The sequence below is a fragment of the Panthera uncia genome, chromosome C2, assembly GCF_023721935.1.
Source record: "Panthera uncia isolate 11264 chromosome C2, Puncia_PCG_1.0, whole genome shotgun sequence".
Classification (NCBI taxonomy): Eukaryota; Metazoa; Chordata; class Mammalia; order Carnivora; family Felidae; genus Panthera; species Panthera uncia.
This window is the reverse complement of record NC_064810.1, coordinates 133,314,397-133,329,516: the sequence shown is the minus strand read 5'-3', so window position 1 is coordinate 133,329,516 and position 15,120 is coordinate 133,314,397. Positions and strand designations below refer to the sequence as shown.

At 39.1% G+C, this 15,120-nt stretch overlaps 1 protein-coding gene across 1 annotated transcript in view; it reads right to left on the bottom strand.

Annotated features, from left to right (window-relative positions):
* Positions 1 to 15,120, bottom strand: part of KCNH8 (potassium voltage-gated channel subfamily H member 8) — a 360,653-nt gene that overhangs the window by 189,231 nt on the left and 156,302 nt on the right. Inside the window, exon 3 of the mRNA XM_049628875.1 lies at positions 13,574 to 13,705. Coding sequence (XP_049484832.1) covers positions 13,574 to 13,705 — 132 coding nt within the window. The remainder of the gene's footprint in view (positions 1 to 13,573; positions 13,706 to 15,120) is intronic.

Here is a 15,120-nt window from a genome sequence, read left to right as displayed (position 1 = left end):
TGAGGGTGGATGGGGGGTGGGAGGGAGGGGAGGGTGGGTGATGGGTATTGAGGAGGGCACCTTTTGGGATGAGCACTGGGTGTTGTATGGACACCAATTTGACAATAAATTTCATATATTGAAAAAAGAAATAAATGAGTGTGAGATTGTGAATAGGAATTCTTATGAAAAATGTTGTTTTTCTATTTTCATGCTCTACCCAGATCCAAGGTTTAAACAAACAAGTCTTCTTCTTTGAGGTCTTTCACCATGCCACCACCCCAGGTGATAATGTCAATTTCATCTTTTGGTCGTCCTAGATTTATGGTGGTATCTGCAATCTGACCTTCCACTGTGCTCAGGACCTAGGCTTTGTCTCTTTTCTCTCGCCAGCTCCAACGCACCGTATTGGTTCATTTCTTCCTTTTGTTCCTCAAATCTAATTCTTTCTCTTAAAATATCACCAGCACAGCCATATTGTAATTTTTTTCTTTAATGCAGCGATTTTAGGTATTCTGTATTAGGGTTTACTTTCTGCACCTCTAGTTCATCAATGCTTCTTAATTTTACAGTAGATTTTTTTTTATAATCATAAGAACTCAACCACCCACCACAATGGGTGGATTGTTTTCATTTCAAAAATATGTGGAAGATACACTATTTCAACTTAATGGTTTAACTCTACAAGAGAAAGTTGAGGTCTTCAGTTATCTATTTGTTATAAAAATAATAATTCCTTCCTCAACAGAATGTGTGGAAAATACATCTGGTTTGCTTGTGACTACCGCCTTCTATTCTCCTATTCACTATGGCCTTGGCAGAGTTCAATAACTGATTATAGCATCCTTCCCCTGTGAGACAAGATGCCGACTCAAAATGCTTTTCAACATAAAATTCTAGGTAGTTATTGCCAACCATATGGCATTAGGTCATAGAGTAACTCTTATTTGCTATCCTTGTCTAGATAATCTGATTCATTGGGTATTTTTTCTCAGGACTACCATTGTTATCCTCACAAATTAACAGCTTATCTTTTAGTTCTAACAGTGATGTGTGATTGTACAAGTCACTATGAGAAGACTCCAGCATATACATGCATTCGTTAACATAGGTAATGGATACAACTCCTGTCCACAAATCTAGAAATGGCTGCACAGAGTAAAATGCCCAGCTAGCAGTGCTTCTGCAGATGTTGACACGCATTCTTGGCTTTCAAGTTCTCATGTAGTCCCACGGCTGCCAATGAACTCATCTAACTGAGGAGAAAATTTTGTGAAGCCTTTGAGATACTCCCTTCACCATGTTTCTGTTTTTTGGTTATATGAGAATTTTTGGATACCCCATGGTCCTTTTCTACTCACTGATTTCCAGCATATTCCCAGGAACTTTGCAGTTAGACTAGATCATTGAGAATCAATTTTCCAGGGCACTATATCCACTATATCCAAAGCAAATAAGCTTTGGGCTTATGTGAAGTTCTATTCCTTCACAGAAGGTAATGACAGAATATTACTAGGAATAACTTTTATTTTAACCTTAATTTAGCCAGTGTCCCTTTTCAACACAAAGCTAGAGTACTCAAAAAGTCATGATCCAATGGTATGATTTGGTTCTCTGTCCTTATGTTGTAATGTATGTAAATAAGTTGTTAAATAATTTGTTACCTTTGTTAAGTAAGCTGTTAAATAAGTTGTTAAATAGTTTGTAATTTCAGCAATCTATCATTTAGGTCTTGCAGAAATTCTATTGCAAGGTGAAATACAGCTGGAATTCCATTTGGCCTCCATCATTTAATTACTTCTCTCAGCTCACACTTTTGCACCTTAACATGTTAGAGAGTAGGTACTTGAAAAATAACCCCAAATCATGACACTCAACCATTCTAATGGTTACTTCTTAATACTGTGCTCCAATGTGACTCAGGGCTCTGTCATATCCCCCCTTTCTGTCCTGGGTATTGCAGTTTCCTTTTGATGCTCCTGAGTATGTTTCTTAGTGATCACATTACTCTAAATCACTTTCTTAAGAGATGGACACTCACAGATGTTTATCTCCTACTGTATTATAATATGTGGACTTTCACATTCCATCTAGTAGTCAAATTTACCCATCTTTTCCCTAAGGCTATATTAATAAATGAGGGGCGCCTGGGTGGCGCAGTCGGTTAAGCGTCCGACTTCAGCCAGGTCACGATCTCGCGGTCCGTGAGTTTGAGCCCCGCGTCGGGCTCTGGGCTGATGGCTTGGAGCCTGAAGCCTTTCTCCGATTCTGTGTCTCCCTCTCTCTCTGCCCCTCCCCCGTTCATGCTCTGTCTCTCTCTGTCCCAAAAAAAATAAATAAAAAAACGTTGAAAAAAAAAATTAAAAAAAAAATAAATGATATATTTTGTATCAGATATATCTGGAATATCCCATTTCTCATTTTTATAAAGGAAATAAAGGAATCACTAATTTTCTTCATTAACCATTAAAAGTTGCTATTTTCCTTTTCAATACCTTTACTGTCTCTGCCCTTTTCTGCTACTTTATTTTACCCTGTTATCTATGACCTCCCAAATGCTTAAAAAAATCCCCATTCACCCCCTAAATCTCAGGTTTTGGCTGGAGTTCCCCTAGCTCAAAAACTCTTTCAATAAATACATTTAAAAAATTATTCTAACCTGATTCCAAATAGCCACAAGTTCATTTTTAATGAATGCCATGCATTCTTTCATGTATTTGTTACACCCTAACCTAAATTCTAGTGAAATTCACTCAAAAATGAATCAGATGTGGTCTCTGCCTTCACACAGCTCATAGTCTAGAAGGGGAAAAGCAACATATGAAAAGACAAAGGCATAAACCAATGTGCTCATAAGCACCATTTATAACTTCCCAAGTTTCTCACCAATATAATCTGTCATTTTAGCAACTTTCTAGTTAATATATATTCATCTCACCTCCCATCTTGCATCAACATTAATACGAATGTCTGCTATGAAGTGCTAATACTTAGGCAAAAAATTTGATTCTCCACATCGAGTCCGTACATATTTTTCTCAAGAGCTGAAAGATGTATTTTTAAAGTAGATTAAACAAAATTGAGTTACCATATAATTTCAAGAAATTGAGGCAATTATATGAACATTTCAGTAGACATTCATCTAGGGAAACTTCTATGTTGTCTCTAAGCCAAATCAATCCCCATAAAATGTGTCAAATAAATCCGTTCAAAGCCTCATGGAATGTGGGGGAAGCCCGGGGTGGAGACAAGCAGGATTGCCCAGTGGGGTTCTCAGACATCCTCCTTGTCTGCAAACAAGCTGGCTGGGATGGACAGCCGATTTTCACCGAGGTGAGAGGCAGAAACTAACCTCAAACCCGCTGAAACTGGGGATCCAGTCTCTCCTCTTCAGGGCACCCAATGTTTCTCAGCACTTCTCTGAAAAGCCGACACCTAAGTTCTTGGCACTCAACAGCCTGTTCTTTCTCACACTTGGCAAAGCCATCACCACACTAACCTATATAAAAAGAAATGCAAAAATGCAAAACGGGAAACCACGCCCACACCGCCACCCGCTGAAGCACAAACCCGCAGCGTCCTGCCTGTCCTAAATTCGCCTCCTCATCAGATGCTGACGTCAGAGACACAGGTACTTGCATACCTTTCTGTGCATGGTTTCCAGCCTGTCCCAAATAATTGTACCACATCATTCACGACAGTGTCGTGACAGTGTCATGACAGCTATAATTCCTGAATAGGGAACTTTCCCTGATACCAACATCCAGGTGAATCCTGTGGGATACGGAGAATATGGCTAAGCATATAGATATCCAACCAGGAGGTCAAGTCATATGGCTTTTGAAATTCTCAGCCTGAATTTGTTAATCTTCTTAATACATATTTGTCTAGTATTTCAGTTAGTGGATCATTCAATGCAAAGAGCTTTTAAGTGTTAAATGCATCCCCCCAAGATGGTTAAAATCATGCCTCCATTCTCGAAGTAATAAAACTCTAAATACCTTTTATCGAAATCAGACTAAGAAGATATTAATTTCATAAAGATTTGTGCAAGGATGACAAGCTACTGACCGATAGAAAAAAATTCAGTCCACAGGTACGTTTTAATTGGCTGCAGAATACTTAAAGGTTTTCTTTAAATGGAATGACTTGGTGAAGCATACCATGTATTGTGCTTCAGTCTCCACCATGGTCTATCACAGGATTTCACTCATCCTATTATCCATGGTCTCTAAAGGCAACTTGCTTTATAAATCCCAGCTGTCACTATTTGCCTTTAGAAGATTATTTTTAAAAAGGATGATAATGAGAATGTATAGAAAACCCCAAGTTATTTTTTTCTTTTAATATAGACAATATGATAAAACATAGATGAGATTAAGATTCTTCAATCACTTTAAGCATCTGCCTGGGCTCTTCATTCCTATTCCATCACATAGTTGACAAAGAGTTGGTGTAGATCTCATGGGTGGCAGCAATCTATGTCCTCAGAAAAAGTATCGATTTTTACAATAGTTCTCTCATTAGACAACTGCTCTCTATTAGAAGTTTTACATATGTTTCTTCCATCATGCAAACAAACAAACAAAATCAGGCAGGATATTTCAGAAAGTGAAGGCAACATTATTACAATGTTCCACATTGAAAATTAAAATATACATTGTATACACACATATATTTTTTAAATGACTACAGTTATCTTTAAAATATTGACCAAATTGAAATTTCCAGAAACTGAAAGACAAATAGAAGAATCAATAAGAACAGTAAATTAGCCAACAGCGGAGATTCTATTTGAAGTGAGAGGGCCATTTAATACCAGCAGTAAGAACACATTTTGAGAGGGAACCGACTTGGGTAAACACATGTCAAGGCGTCTTTGACTTACGTCAAGCTCAAGAGAGCTAAACAATATTTTCCTCAGAATGTACACCTGAGAGATGCAGCTTTGATAGCTATGATATGATGATGTTGAAAAAGCGAGAATGCTATGTTGTTTCCTCTCTCAGAATAATCAGACTTGCTAAACTGGACATTATTTATACATTCATTTATCCATCCATCCATCCATCCATCCAATACTTCTTGAGAACTTGCTGAGTGTTAGACACTCTCACTATACATGCTGGGGATATGGCCCTAAAGGAGTGAGGCAGAGCCCATTCCCTGAAAAAATGGAGGACAGAACAATTGCAACAGAAACTAGCTTTTGAAAAAGGTTTTTGCAGATCACAGTAAATGCTATGAAGACGATGAACAAGCTGATGGAAGAGAGTGGCTGGAGGCGGCCACCTTCAGGCCAGGTAGTCACAGAAGGCCTTTCTAGGAAATGTATATGACACAAGGCTTCTCAAATTCTGATGTACGGGTGAATCGCCTGAGGATCTTGTTAAAATGCAGATTCTGATTCAGAGGGTGCTGTAGGTGCCTGGGATCCTGCATTTCTCATGAACTCCCAGGTGATGCTGATGGGTCAGGTGCTCGGACCTCACACTGAACAGTAAGGGCTCTAAATAAGAAATGAGAATGGTAAAAAAAAAAAAAAAAAAAAAATGGGGGCAGGGGCTTTCTGTCTCAATGACAATTACATATAGGGGTTTGGGGAAGGAACTGCCACAAGCCCAGTCTCCCGTCCATCTCATTTCCAAGTTTCTATCGTATGTTTCATAGGAGGCCCCAGGGCATGGTGAAAGATACCTGCTCTGAGGCCAGGCAGTCCTGGGCTTCAATCCTGTCTCTACCTCCTCACAGCACTGAGGTTCTGGACAGTTCACTTGCTTTCACTGTTTTTAAGTTTCACTCTTCTCCATTCTAATAAGATCCTTGGATAATCTGTTTAGCTTATAGAAAATCATCAGTAAATGACAGACACTCTAGATTGGCTGATCCAACCTCATTTCCAAGCCCCCTTTTAAAGGCTATTTCTACTCTAAAGGCGTGAAAACTTTAAAAACCTTGATCTCCCTGCCTTTCTTGCTAGAGATGGCTATGTGAGGGCCATGTGAAAGAGTTACAGTCAATGACATCTTGAGGAAATCCCTGCACACTCCTTCCTGCCCACAAAGGCAAAGCCTCAAAGGGAGAAGCCTTTGCCCTCTGTCTTTCTCTATCCTTTCTGTCTCAACTGAGGCTCTAAAGGCTCATTAGGCATGTTACAACCATGAGGTGACAAGAATGGGAATGAGATGCCTGATTGGCTCAGTCGGAAGAGCGGGTGACTCTTGATCTTGGGGTCACGAGTTCAAGCCCCGTGTTGGGTGCAGAGGTTACTTAAAAGAATAAAACGGAAAAAAGAAAAGAATGAGAGTGACGAGCAGTACATTAAGACAGCAGAACAGAAGGGCAAAAAAGAGCCTGGGTGCCTACCAGTATTGCTGTCACCATTCCGAACACGGGCTGCTCAGCTCCAGACCCTTCCACAATATGAGAAAATAAAGCCCTTAGTGGCCAAGCTTATGTTGTTAGGTTTTCAGGTTCTTGTAGCTAAATGCAATTGATATTTAATTGTGTCGTGCAGCTATTCATTAGTTTCATTTATTCTGAAGCCACTTGTTAAGAGGAAAAGGTAGATGCAATATAAAACTTGTCAATGTACTTAATACTGCCACCCTGCGGCAGCCTGCGGAAAGTTAGGCTACCAAGGACGCCATTGCATTTGAATACTTGTTTGTATTACCACCGAAGATAATGTGAGGAGTTTCACATGTCAACCCCTAAATTCTCAAGACAAATTTGAAGTGCCAACTTTTTAGAAATTACAATTAAAATCCTCCAGTTCTGGGATAATTGATGATGTTGTTGCTACATAATGAATAGGCCAGCGTCAACCATCATTTCAAATCAAATCTGGGGCATCCTACAAGAAATAAACAAAAATAACTGCCTTGGGCCCTGTGCCTGGAAAAATAAGGCACATATGATTATAGTCAACTGGTTTGAATGGAAAACCAGATTAGTACAATGAATGAACTGCTGTGAAATGAAATCTGGAAAACTGAGACACATGCAGCTGAGTATAGGGGAAAGGAACTTTTTCTTTCTTTTTTTTAGTGTTTATTTATTTTTGAGAGAGAGAGAGACACCACACAAGTGGGGGAGGGGCAGAGAGAGAGAGAGAATCCAAAGCAGGCTTCAGGCTCTGAGCTGTCAGCACAGAGTGCGATGAGGGGCTCGAATCCACAAACCGTGAGATCACAACCTGAGCTGAAGTCGGACGCTTAACCGACTGAACCACCTAGGTGTCCCTAGAGGAAAGGAACTTTTAAAAGAAGCTGAAGGTCCTTTGATAAATTAATCAACAAGTATGTCCTCTGTGTCTCCTATGTGCAAGGCAGTATAGGTCTTTCAAAGACTCTGAAGCAGTATGCCAACTTCAAGGCCCTTCACAGCTCGGGCAAGACAAGCCAGATGAATGAAGCCAGCAACAAGCACAGAGCGGTCCAAGGGAAGGACCCTCACTATGAGCTCAGGTGATTCAGGTAAACTGATGACAAAGAAAAGGGATGGGATTCTCACGGTGAACAAGAGTGACAAAGATGATCCAAGTGAGGGAAAATCTGAGAACTGGGTGTGGAGAAGAAAGAGGGTGAACTGTATTAGTTGAACGTGAACAGACCAGCTTGGTTTGTCCACAGCCTTCAAGGTTAGTGTGGAAGAGTAGTTGGAAAGTGGGTTGTGGGAGTATTATAAGTTGGTTCTTTAGTAATTTGAGTGTAAGACCTGCTTTCCTAAGAGCACATGTGTTTAGAGTAAAAAGTGGCGGTGCTGCTCCCCTGCTTCCTCACGTGGTCTTTCTTCTGTGCATTGCATGCCCCTCATGTTTCCCCATGACCAAATCTCCACTTCTTACGAGTTTACCACCAGTCAGACTGGATCAGGACCCACTCTAATGGCTTCATTTCACCTTAACTACCTCTTTAAAGGTCCTATCTTCAAATGCAGTCACATGATGAGGTGGTGAGGGAAGGGTTTCAACACATGATCTGAGGGGCACACAATTCAGCCCCTAACTGTCCCCAAGCCAGAAACTTGAAATTTATCAGTGTTCCTTTGACATCCCCTTCCTCTGCCAAGTCCTACTTTTCTGTATTTCCACACCATCTAAACTCCTTAGAAAGACATCATAAAATGTTAACTAACTGAAATTTAAATAAAAACTTGGAAAAAAAAAGAAGACATAATAAAATCTTTAAGAGCTAAGCTCTGCCCATCCATGTAGAGATAAACTTTAACTCCCTGACTTTTATAGTCTACTTCCCAAAAAAAGGTCAACTATTTGCTAGTCCACCTCCTGAAATTAACAACCCCTCCTTTCAGTGCATCGAACTCCATTCATCTTTCAAGATTTGCTTCAGTATTAACTTCCCCTTGAAGATCTTGTTGACTCTGCTCCAATTCTTGCTGGCTCCTATCTCTTTCCCTTGTCCAGAAAGAATTTACCATTTCTGCCACTCTACTATCACTCGATATACCATATCACAAATACTGGACCTATGTCCTTCATGAGATCACAAGCTCTTGGGAGAGGAAAAAAAAAAAACTCTAAATAAAAGAATGCATACTCCGGAGTTTGATTATATGAATGTAAATCTTAGTTCTACTAAGCTTTTTTTACTATGCGAATTTATCAAGTTACTTAAATACACTGGTAACTGGGAATAAGAATAATACCTAATTCATATGGTTATAAGAAATACAGGCAGTTTCTGTTAGTATGATGTAGAGACTCAGTAACAGCTAGCTATTAAAATAAAACAGAGAGAATGTAGCAATGGGCACATCTTTTATTGAGTTCATTCCAGATGCTCTGTCCTATGTGATTTGTATGTATTGTTTCTTACAAACCTTGATAAAATTGATTTGTGTACTGGGACTCACAACACGGGACCCGGTGGCCTGACATGTAAACCTACATCAGCCTGCGCTTACGGGAAACACCTGTCAAGGAACCCTAACAAACACTATGCACAATCCTCCAAATCAGCTTTAGCTAGCTAACCTTACACTAAAAAGTAGGACCTTGCTAGCCTCATAAGGAAATCCCCTACCTCCTAGGCCATCATGCCCTGTTTCCATGTTGCCTCTTCTAACTCTCTATAAAACTTGCTCAAAATCCCTCGGGAATGGCACTCCACTGCTTGTGAAGCACTGTATACTCTCAATCCATGGAGTGCTCCCCTTTGAATAAAGGGCATCAAACTCATTACTAAATTGTAATATTTTTGTCATTGGACAATCTGAATCAAATGTAGACATGTATGATTACCCCATTTTATAGAAGAGAGAACAGTCTGTGACAGGATAAGCCCCTAGTCTATACCAAACATGTGGTAGAACCAGGATTTGAGCTAAAGTATAGATGATCCAAAGCATCCGGTCTCCATTTTGACACCCCCAAACAATAGTTGAAATCTGAAGACAGAGTGGGTACTCACTAAGTATTTGTTGAACTACTTAATCCACTATTAATTCACTTTTAAATTGTATTAAAGTATTACTGAGAGTGAAAGATCAGTAATGCACTCAGTAATGTTAGACATGGATAGGAGTTAGTGGTTTACACACTATTTTTAGAATGGAAGTAAAATGCGTCAAAAAAAAAAAAAAAAGGAGGGTATTAGGTAGTAAAAAACACCAGATTTCTGCTGACGTCCCTTACACCCTCCCTCCCTCCCTCCCTTTCCTGCCCTCTCTTCTGCCTCTTCCCCCCTGCCCCCACCCCCACCCTGACACACAACCCAGATCACTGGCTGAAAGCTACTGAGTGCACCAACAGAACATTGCGTTTTATGCTAATCTCCCATCAATGCTGTTTATTGTATCCCATACCTTGCTAGCCTTTTCAATAAAATATGCTTTACCTCATTTCACATAAACCCCCAAACAACATAGATATTAATGATTCAAGTAGTCTTTAAAAATAGAAGTGCACATATACCTCTTATAAAGTCCATCATCTGAGCCTGGGTAGGAAATGAACACAAATCTTATTTCTATAAGTCAGTGAACTTCAGTGATACATTTGTATGAGATGCAATCTTGGGTCAAGTCAGGCTACATGCTCACTTACAGTTTTCTCGTGCTATGATACAATACAGCTCCAGTTCCACAGTGACATTTTAATGATTTTTCAAACACTTATCTCAAAGTTCTAAAAATACCATACGCTAAGATGTGCTTTTCCTACAAGACATGCCATCAACTGGTGAATTTAATGTATTTTCCTCTATTAGGTGCAGGTAAAAAAAAAAAAAAGAAATATATATCTATTTTTTATGATCATTTTATAGCCATGCTGGCTAACAATAGTTAGTTGGCCTCTATAAAAATACTACATACTTTTGTGGGACATTTATATTAAGGCATTAACAGAAAAAAATGTTAAGTTTTCAGTACCTATTTAGAAATAATACATAACTTCCTATGAAGTAATAATCATTTGAGGAAAAAGTTATAAAGCTACAAAAAATTTAGGGATTTTTTTCAAAATACTTCAAAATTCATAAATCATATTTTGCATTAATCTAATTAATGTTAAATGTGTTTCATTGATATTTTTTGCTTTACACTTTGCAAGAGATAGAATATGATTGTATATGTTCCCTAAACAAAATTGGTCTATTACTGAACAGAGATGAACATATTTATTTTTTATTTTTTTATTTATTTTTATTTTTTTATTTTTTATTTTTTTTAATATGAAATTTATTGTCAAATTGGTTTCCATACAACACCCAGTGCTCATCCCAACAGGTGCATATTTATTTAAATGTAAATGTAAAACTCATTTTTAAGATGGGGGTTTGAATGAGTAAAATTGTTACTGGTTCCAGAGTATTCAAGTTCATGCCCTCCTCCACCCCCAAATGTCAGGTACAGTCTTTCATGTGCAAGCACTTCTATTAGTGTAACACACTTGGCCTTTCCTGCTCCTTCACTCACTTCTTCCCAGAGGAAGAGGAGGAATTTAATCGGATTGAGTTTGGAAGGACACATAGGTATGCATAGGGTGGCCCCTTCCTCTTTAAGAAGCAGCTGTATTTGGGGAACATCTGTTCTGCTCTGGTCCTCCAAGCTTGAAATTATAACTTGGGGAGCTCTGCCTTTGCCATTTTATAGCTCTGTTTGTGATCGAGGGGTGACTTTCCCTAAATCTGGAGCTCACAAGAGGAAGCCCACTTGCTGTAGATATATGTCACATTCTCTGTTATCAGTTTTATCAGAAATCAAGGTGATATGCTGATCTCCCATCTGCCTTATTCTTATTTCCTTCTGAGTTGGCCCAGTACTTGGGTGGAAAAAAGAGTGTTTTAATTGAGTTCTTTCAAATCCCATGTGACTAAGTATATTTTGCTCCTTTGGTCAATTTCAGTCTTCCAAGATAGGGATTTCTCCCCTATCTACAGACATGACAGGCCTAAGACAAAGGTGACGAGTTAAATTTTATAAAGCCATTACACATGATTCTCCTGCTCAAAGCCAGTCAGGATGATTAAATTACTCTCTTTAAACAAAACAAAACAAAACAAAAGTAGTCATATATTACTTTTTAGTTTTACACTTCTATCTACACACATATATAAAGGTATATGATATACACACATATATATTTAAGATGTGAATAATAATTTTATTCAAATAATCCCTACTGCGGCATAATAGAAAATATATATTTGGTTTTTACCTCCTGCAACTGGCAAACAACTCTATAACCCTTGGAATCCCTGGGATGATGAGTGTCTTTTATATGCTAATGATTGATTGGTGGCTGGGGGTCCCTACATGCTTCCATGGAGAAAGACCCAAAATCAGAGAGGGAACTTTCACCCCACCCCTAACCTTCTGGAAGATGAGAGGGGCTGGGGACTGAGTTAATCACCAATGGCCAGTGATGTAATCAGTCATGTCTACATAATGAAACCTCCATAAAAACTCCTGGACAGTGGGGTGTGGAAAGCTTCTGAGTTGGTAAACACACTGAGGTTCTGGGAGTGTGGCACACCCAGACAGAGCATGGCCGCTCCACCTCCCTCCTCCCCATGCCCTGCCCCATGCATCTCTTCCATTTTGTTCTTCCTGAATTGTATCCTTTGTAACCATATAAATCAAGTGTTTCCTTGAGTGCTGTGAGTTGTTCTAACAAATTATTAAATTTGAAAAGGAGGAATGTCGGGGAATCCCCAACTTTATAGCCAAATTGGACAGACGTGTACAGGTCCCCTGGGCACCCAATATTTGTGACTGGCATCTGAAGTGAGGACAGTCTCGTGGGAATGAGCCCATAAGCGTGTGGAGACCGACACTAACTCTGTAGTCATCGCAGAGCTGAATTAAATGATAGGACACCCAGTTGGTGGCCAGAAAGTTGTAGAACTGGTTCTTGGTGGGGAGAAAACCCACATATTTGGTGTCGCGGTGTTGTGAGCAAATATAGTTCATACTCACCTTCTCTATTCCTACAACACACAGAAAAAAACCCTAAAAACAAAATCTATGCACACTGACTCCCAAGTTTTCTTTTCTCTCGCTGGACAGGTATTACACTTGCTGTAATATCCGAGTAACTTGAATTGTAAGACTGCTCTTTCCTTGTGCATGTAGATATGCCACACTGTTCTGTCATGCAAATGCATAGGAAAATAGTTGTGCATTTGCAAACATTTCAGATGATGGAAGTGGGGGAAGAGGCACCACAGCACGATAGTTCTCCATTTGGGTTGTCATTTCAAGAGACTTTTGTATGTTTAAAACACTCACATATGTGTTTTAAACGAGTTGAAATAAAAGAGTTCATTCTGAGCAAGTCATAATTCTTGAAATGTCAGATAGTCGGTTCTCATAAAGAACTTCACACATAGGAAGTCCCTTGCAATGACAATTGTTTATTCTCTGGTCACCAAAGTATGTAATCCTACCCCTGTTTAAATGAAATAATATCAACATTTTTTTCAGTGCCAGTTTTTGTCAGCTTGCACGAATTTTAAGGAATTTCTTAACACCTATAAACCAGAAGGTAAAAGGAAAGCAACATAAAATCGTAGAATCCTTTAAAGATCATTGAAAAGCTTGTCTGTGCCTTAAAACAAATCATGATAGCGTTATGTACGATAAAATACAGAAACACATTTGTCTGCAACAATCCACTCTAGCAACCACTAAACACTGGATTCTTAATTTTGCACGTGAAATTTTCACGTCTAAATTTTGAGCTACTGCACTTCAGATGAAACTGAGAGAGGGATTTTTAATCACATCATTTTAACTTCACTCATTGCTATCGATTCATATTTTTCCCTAATAAAATAATGTGGTGTGACTCTTTATATTCTAAACTGTTTTTCCATCTTTATCTTATTTGCATAGGAATATGAACTTCTGGTTCCTGTCAAATGAGTCTTTATTACAAAGACGAGGATGTAAATTCATGTGAGTCTCCGTGATTTTGGAATAGGCACCAAGCGCTAACTGCTGACAGTTATGAATATTTATCAGTTGCTGTTATTAAAAAGACAATTTTTTTTCCTCCTAGAGATTCTGAGTAAACAATTTCAAAATGTTACTCCATCTGTCAATGTTTTCTGAAAACAGTACCAACCTTCTTTTTTATCTTCTGGAGTAATCTTCACTTTTGTATCTGTTATGTCTTTGAATGAGGCCAGAAAAAGTACCACATCTCCTTTCTCATTCTTTATAGGAACAATATCCAATAGGCACCAAAATGGAGACCCTGCAACAGTAATAAAAATACAAATCAGCCACTGCCTCGTGTTTTTTCTATGAAAATCTCAATCATTAGTGGTGCAGTTAATAAAGTCCTTACTGTTTTCTTCTATCCCACACCTCCCCTCCAAAATCTTAAAAATGTCAGTTTTCAGATTCCATAAATGTCTAGCCCATATGCATATCTCTTCATTCCCAAATGAAATGCTTTCTTTGAAAATAAGGCTGTATTTTAAACAAAACCACTTGTCTGTGCTGAGATATTTCTGCTTATGTAATTCAAAATGTATTTCTTTTTTGAACTTGTTGATGTTGAAGCATTCCGCTTTACGAAACATTGCCCCTTCCCACCCCCAACACACACGGGTTGCTAAAATAAAGACCTTTGTTCGGTATGAGATTGCTAGAGGTTTATTTAGTCAATTTAAAAATCAATGATTGTCCACCAGAACGGCTAAAGTTGTTAAAAAAAAAAAAAAGATGAAAAATACCAAGTTTGGGGGGAAATGCATAGTCACTTAAACTCTCCTACATTGTTGGCTGGTTGCAAATTAGTATCTATACTGTAAAAATTGTACAACAGCATTAAGATATATTCCCACAATACAAAATTACGCAGCAATGTGAATAAGAGTTATACAATAACTGACAATCAGATGGATGAATATCCCTAACATAATAATGAGCAGAATGCCTATATATTAAGTATAAAAACAGGCAAAACTCATCTACAGTGTTAAAAGTCAGGATGGTGGTCTGGGAGATGGTGATTAGAAAGAAGGGGACAAAGGTGGGGCACCTGGGTGGCTCAGTAATTTAGGAGTCCGACTTCGGCTCAGGTCATGATCTCATAGTTCGTGAGTTCGAGGCGCGCGAGCTGTGCTGACAGCTCAGAGCCTGGAACCTGCTTCTGTATCTCGCTCTCTCTCTGTCCCTCCCCCCTTCAAAAATAAATAAACATTGAAATAGAAAAACTAAAAAAAAAAAAAAGAAGGGGACACAGGTCCTAGAGTTCTGGCATGCTGGTCATGTTCTGCTTTATGATCTTTCTGTTGCTTCCATTGGAGTGTTTAGTTTTGCAAACCCGTCAAACTCCATGTATGCATGTGTATTTTCCAGTAGGTGAATATTACTTCAAAAGCGTATTTTTTTTTTAAATTTTTTTTAATGTTTATTTATTCTTGAGACAGAGAGAGACAGAGCATGAACGGGGGAGGGTCAGAGAGAGGGAGACACAGAATCGGAAACAGGCTCCAGGCTCCGAGCCGTCAGCACAGAGCCCGACGCGGGGCTCGAACTCACGGACCGTGAGATCGTGACCTGAGCCAAAGTCGGACGCTTAACCGACCAAGCCACCCAGGCGCCCCTCAAAAGCGTATTTTAGGGGCGCCTGGGTGGCGCAGTCGGTTGAGCGTCCGACTT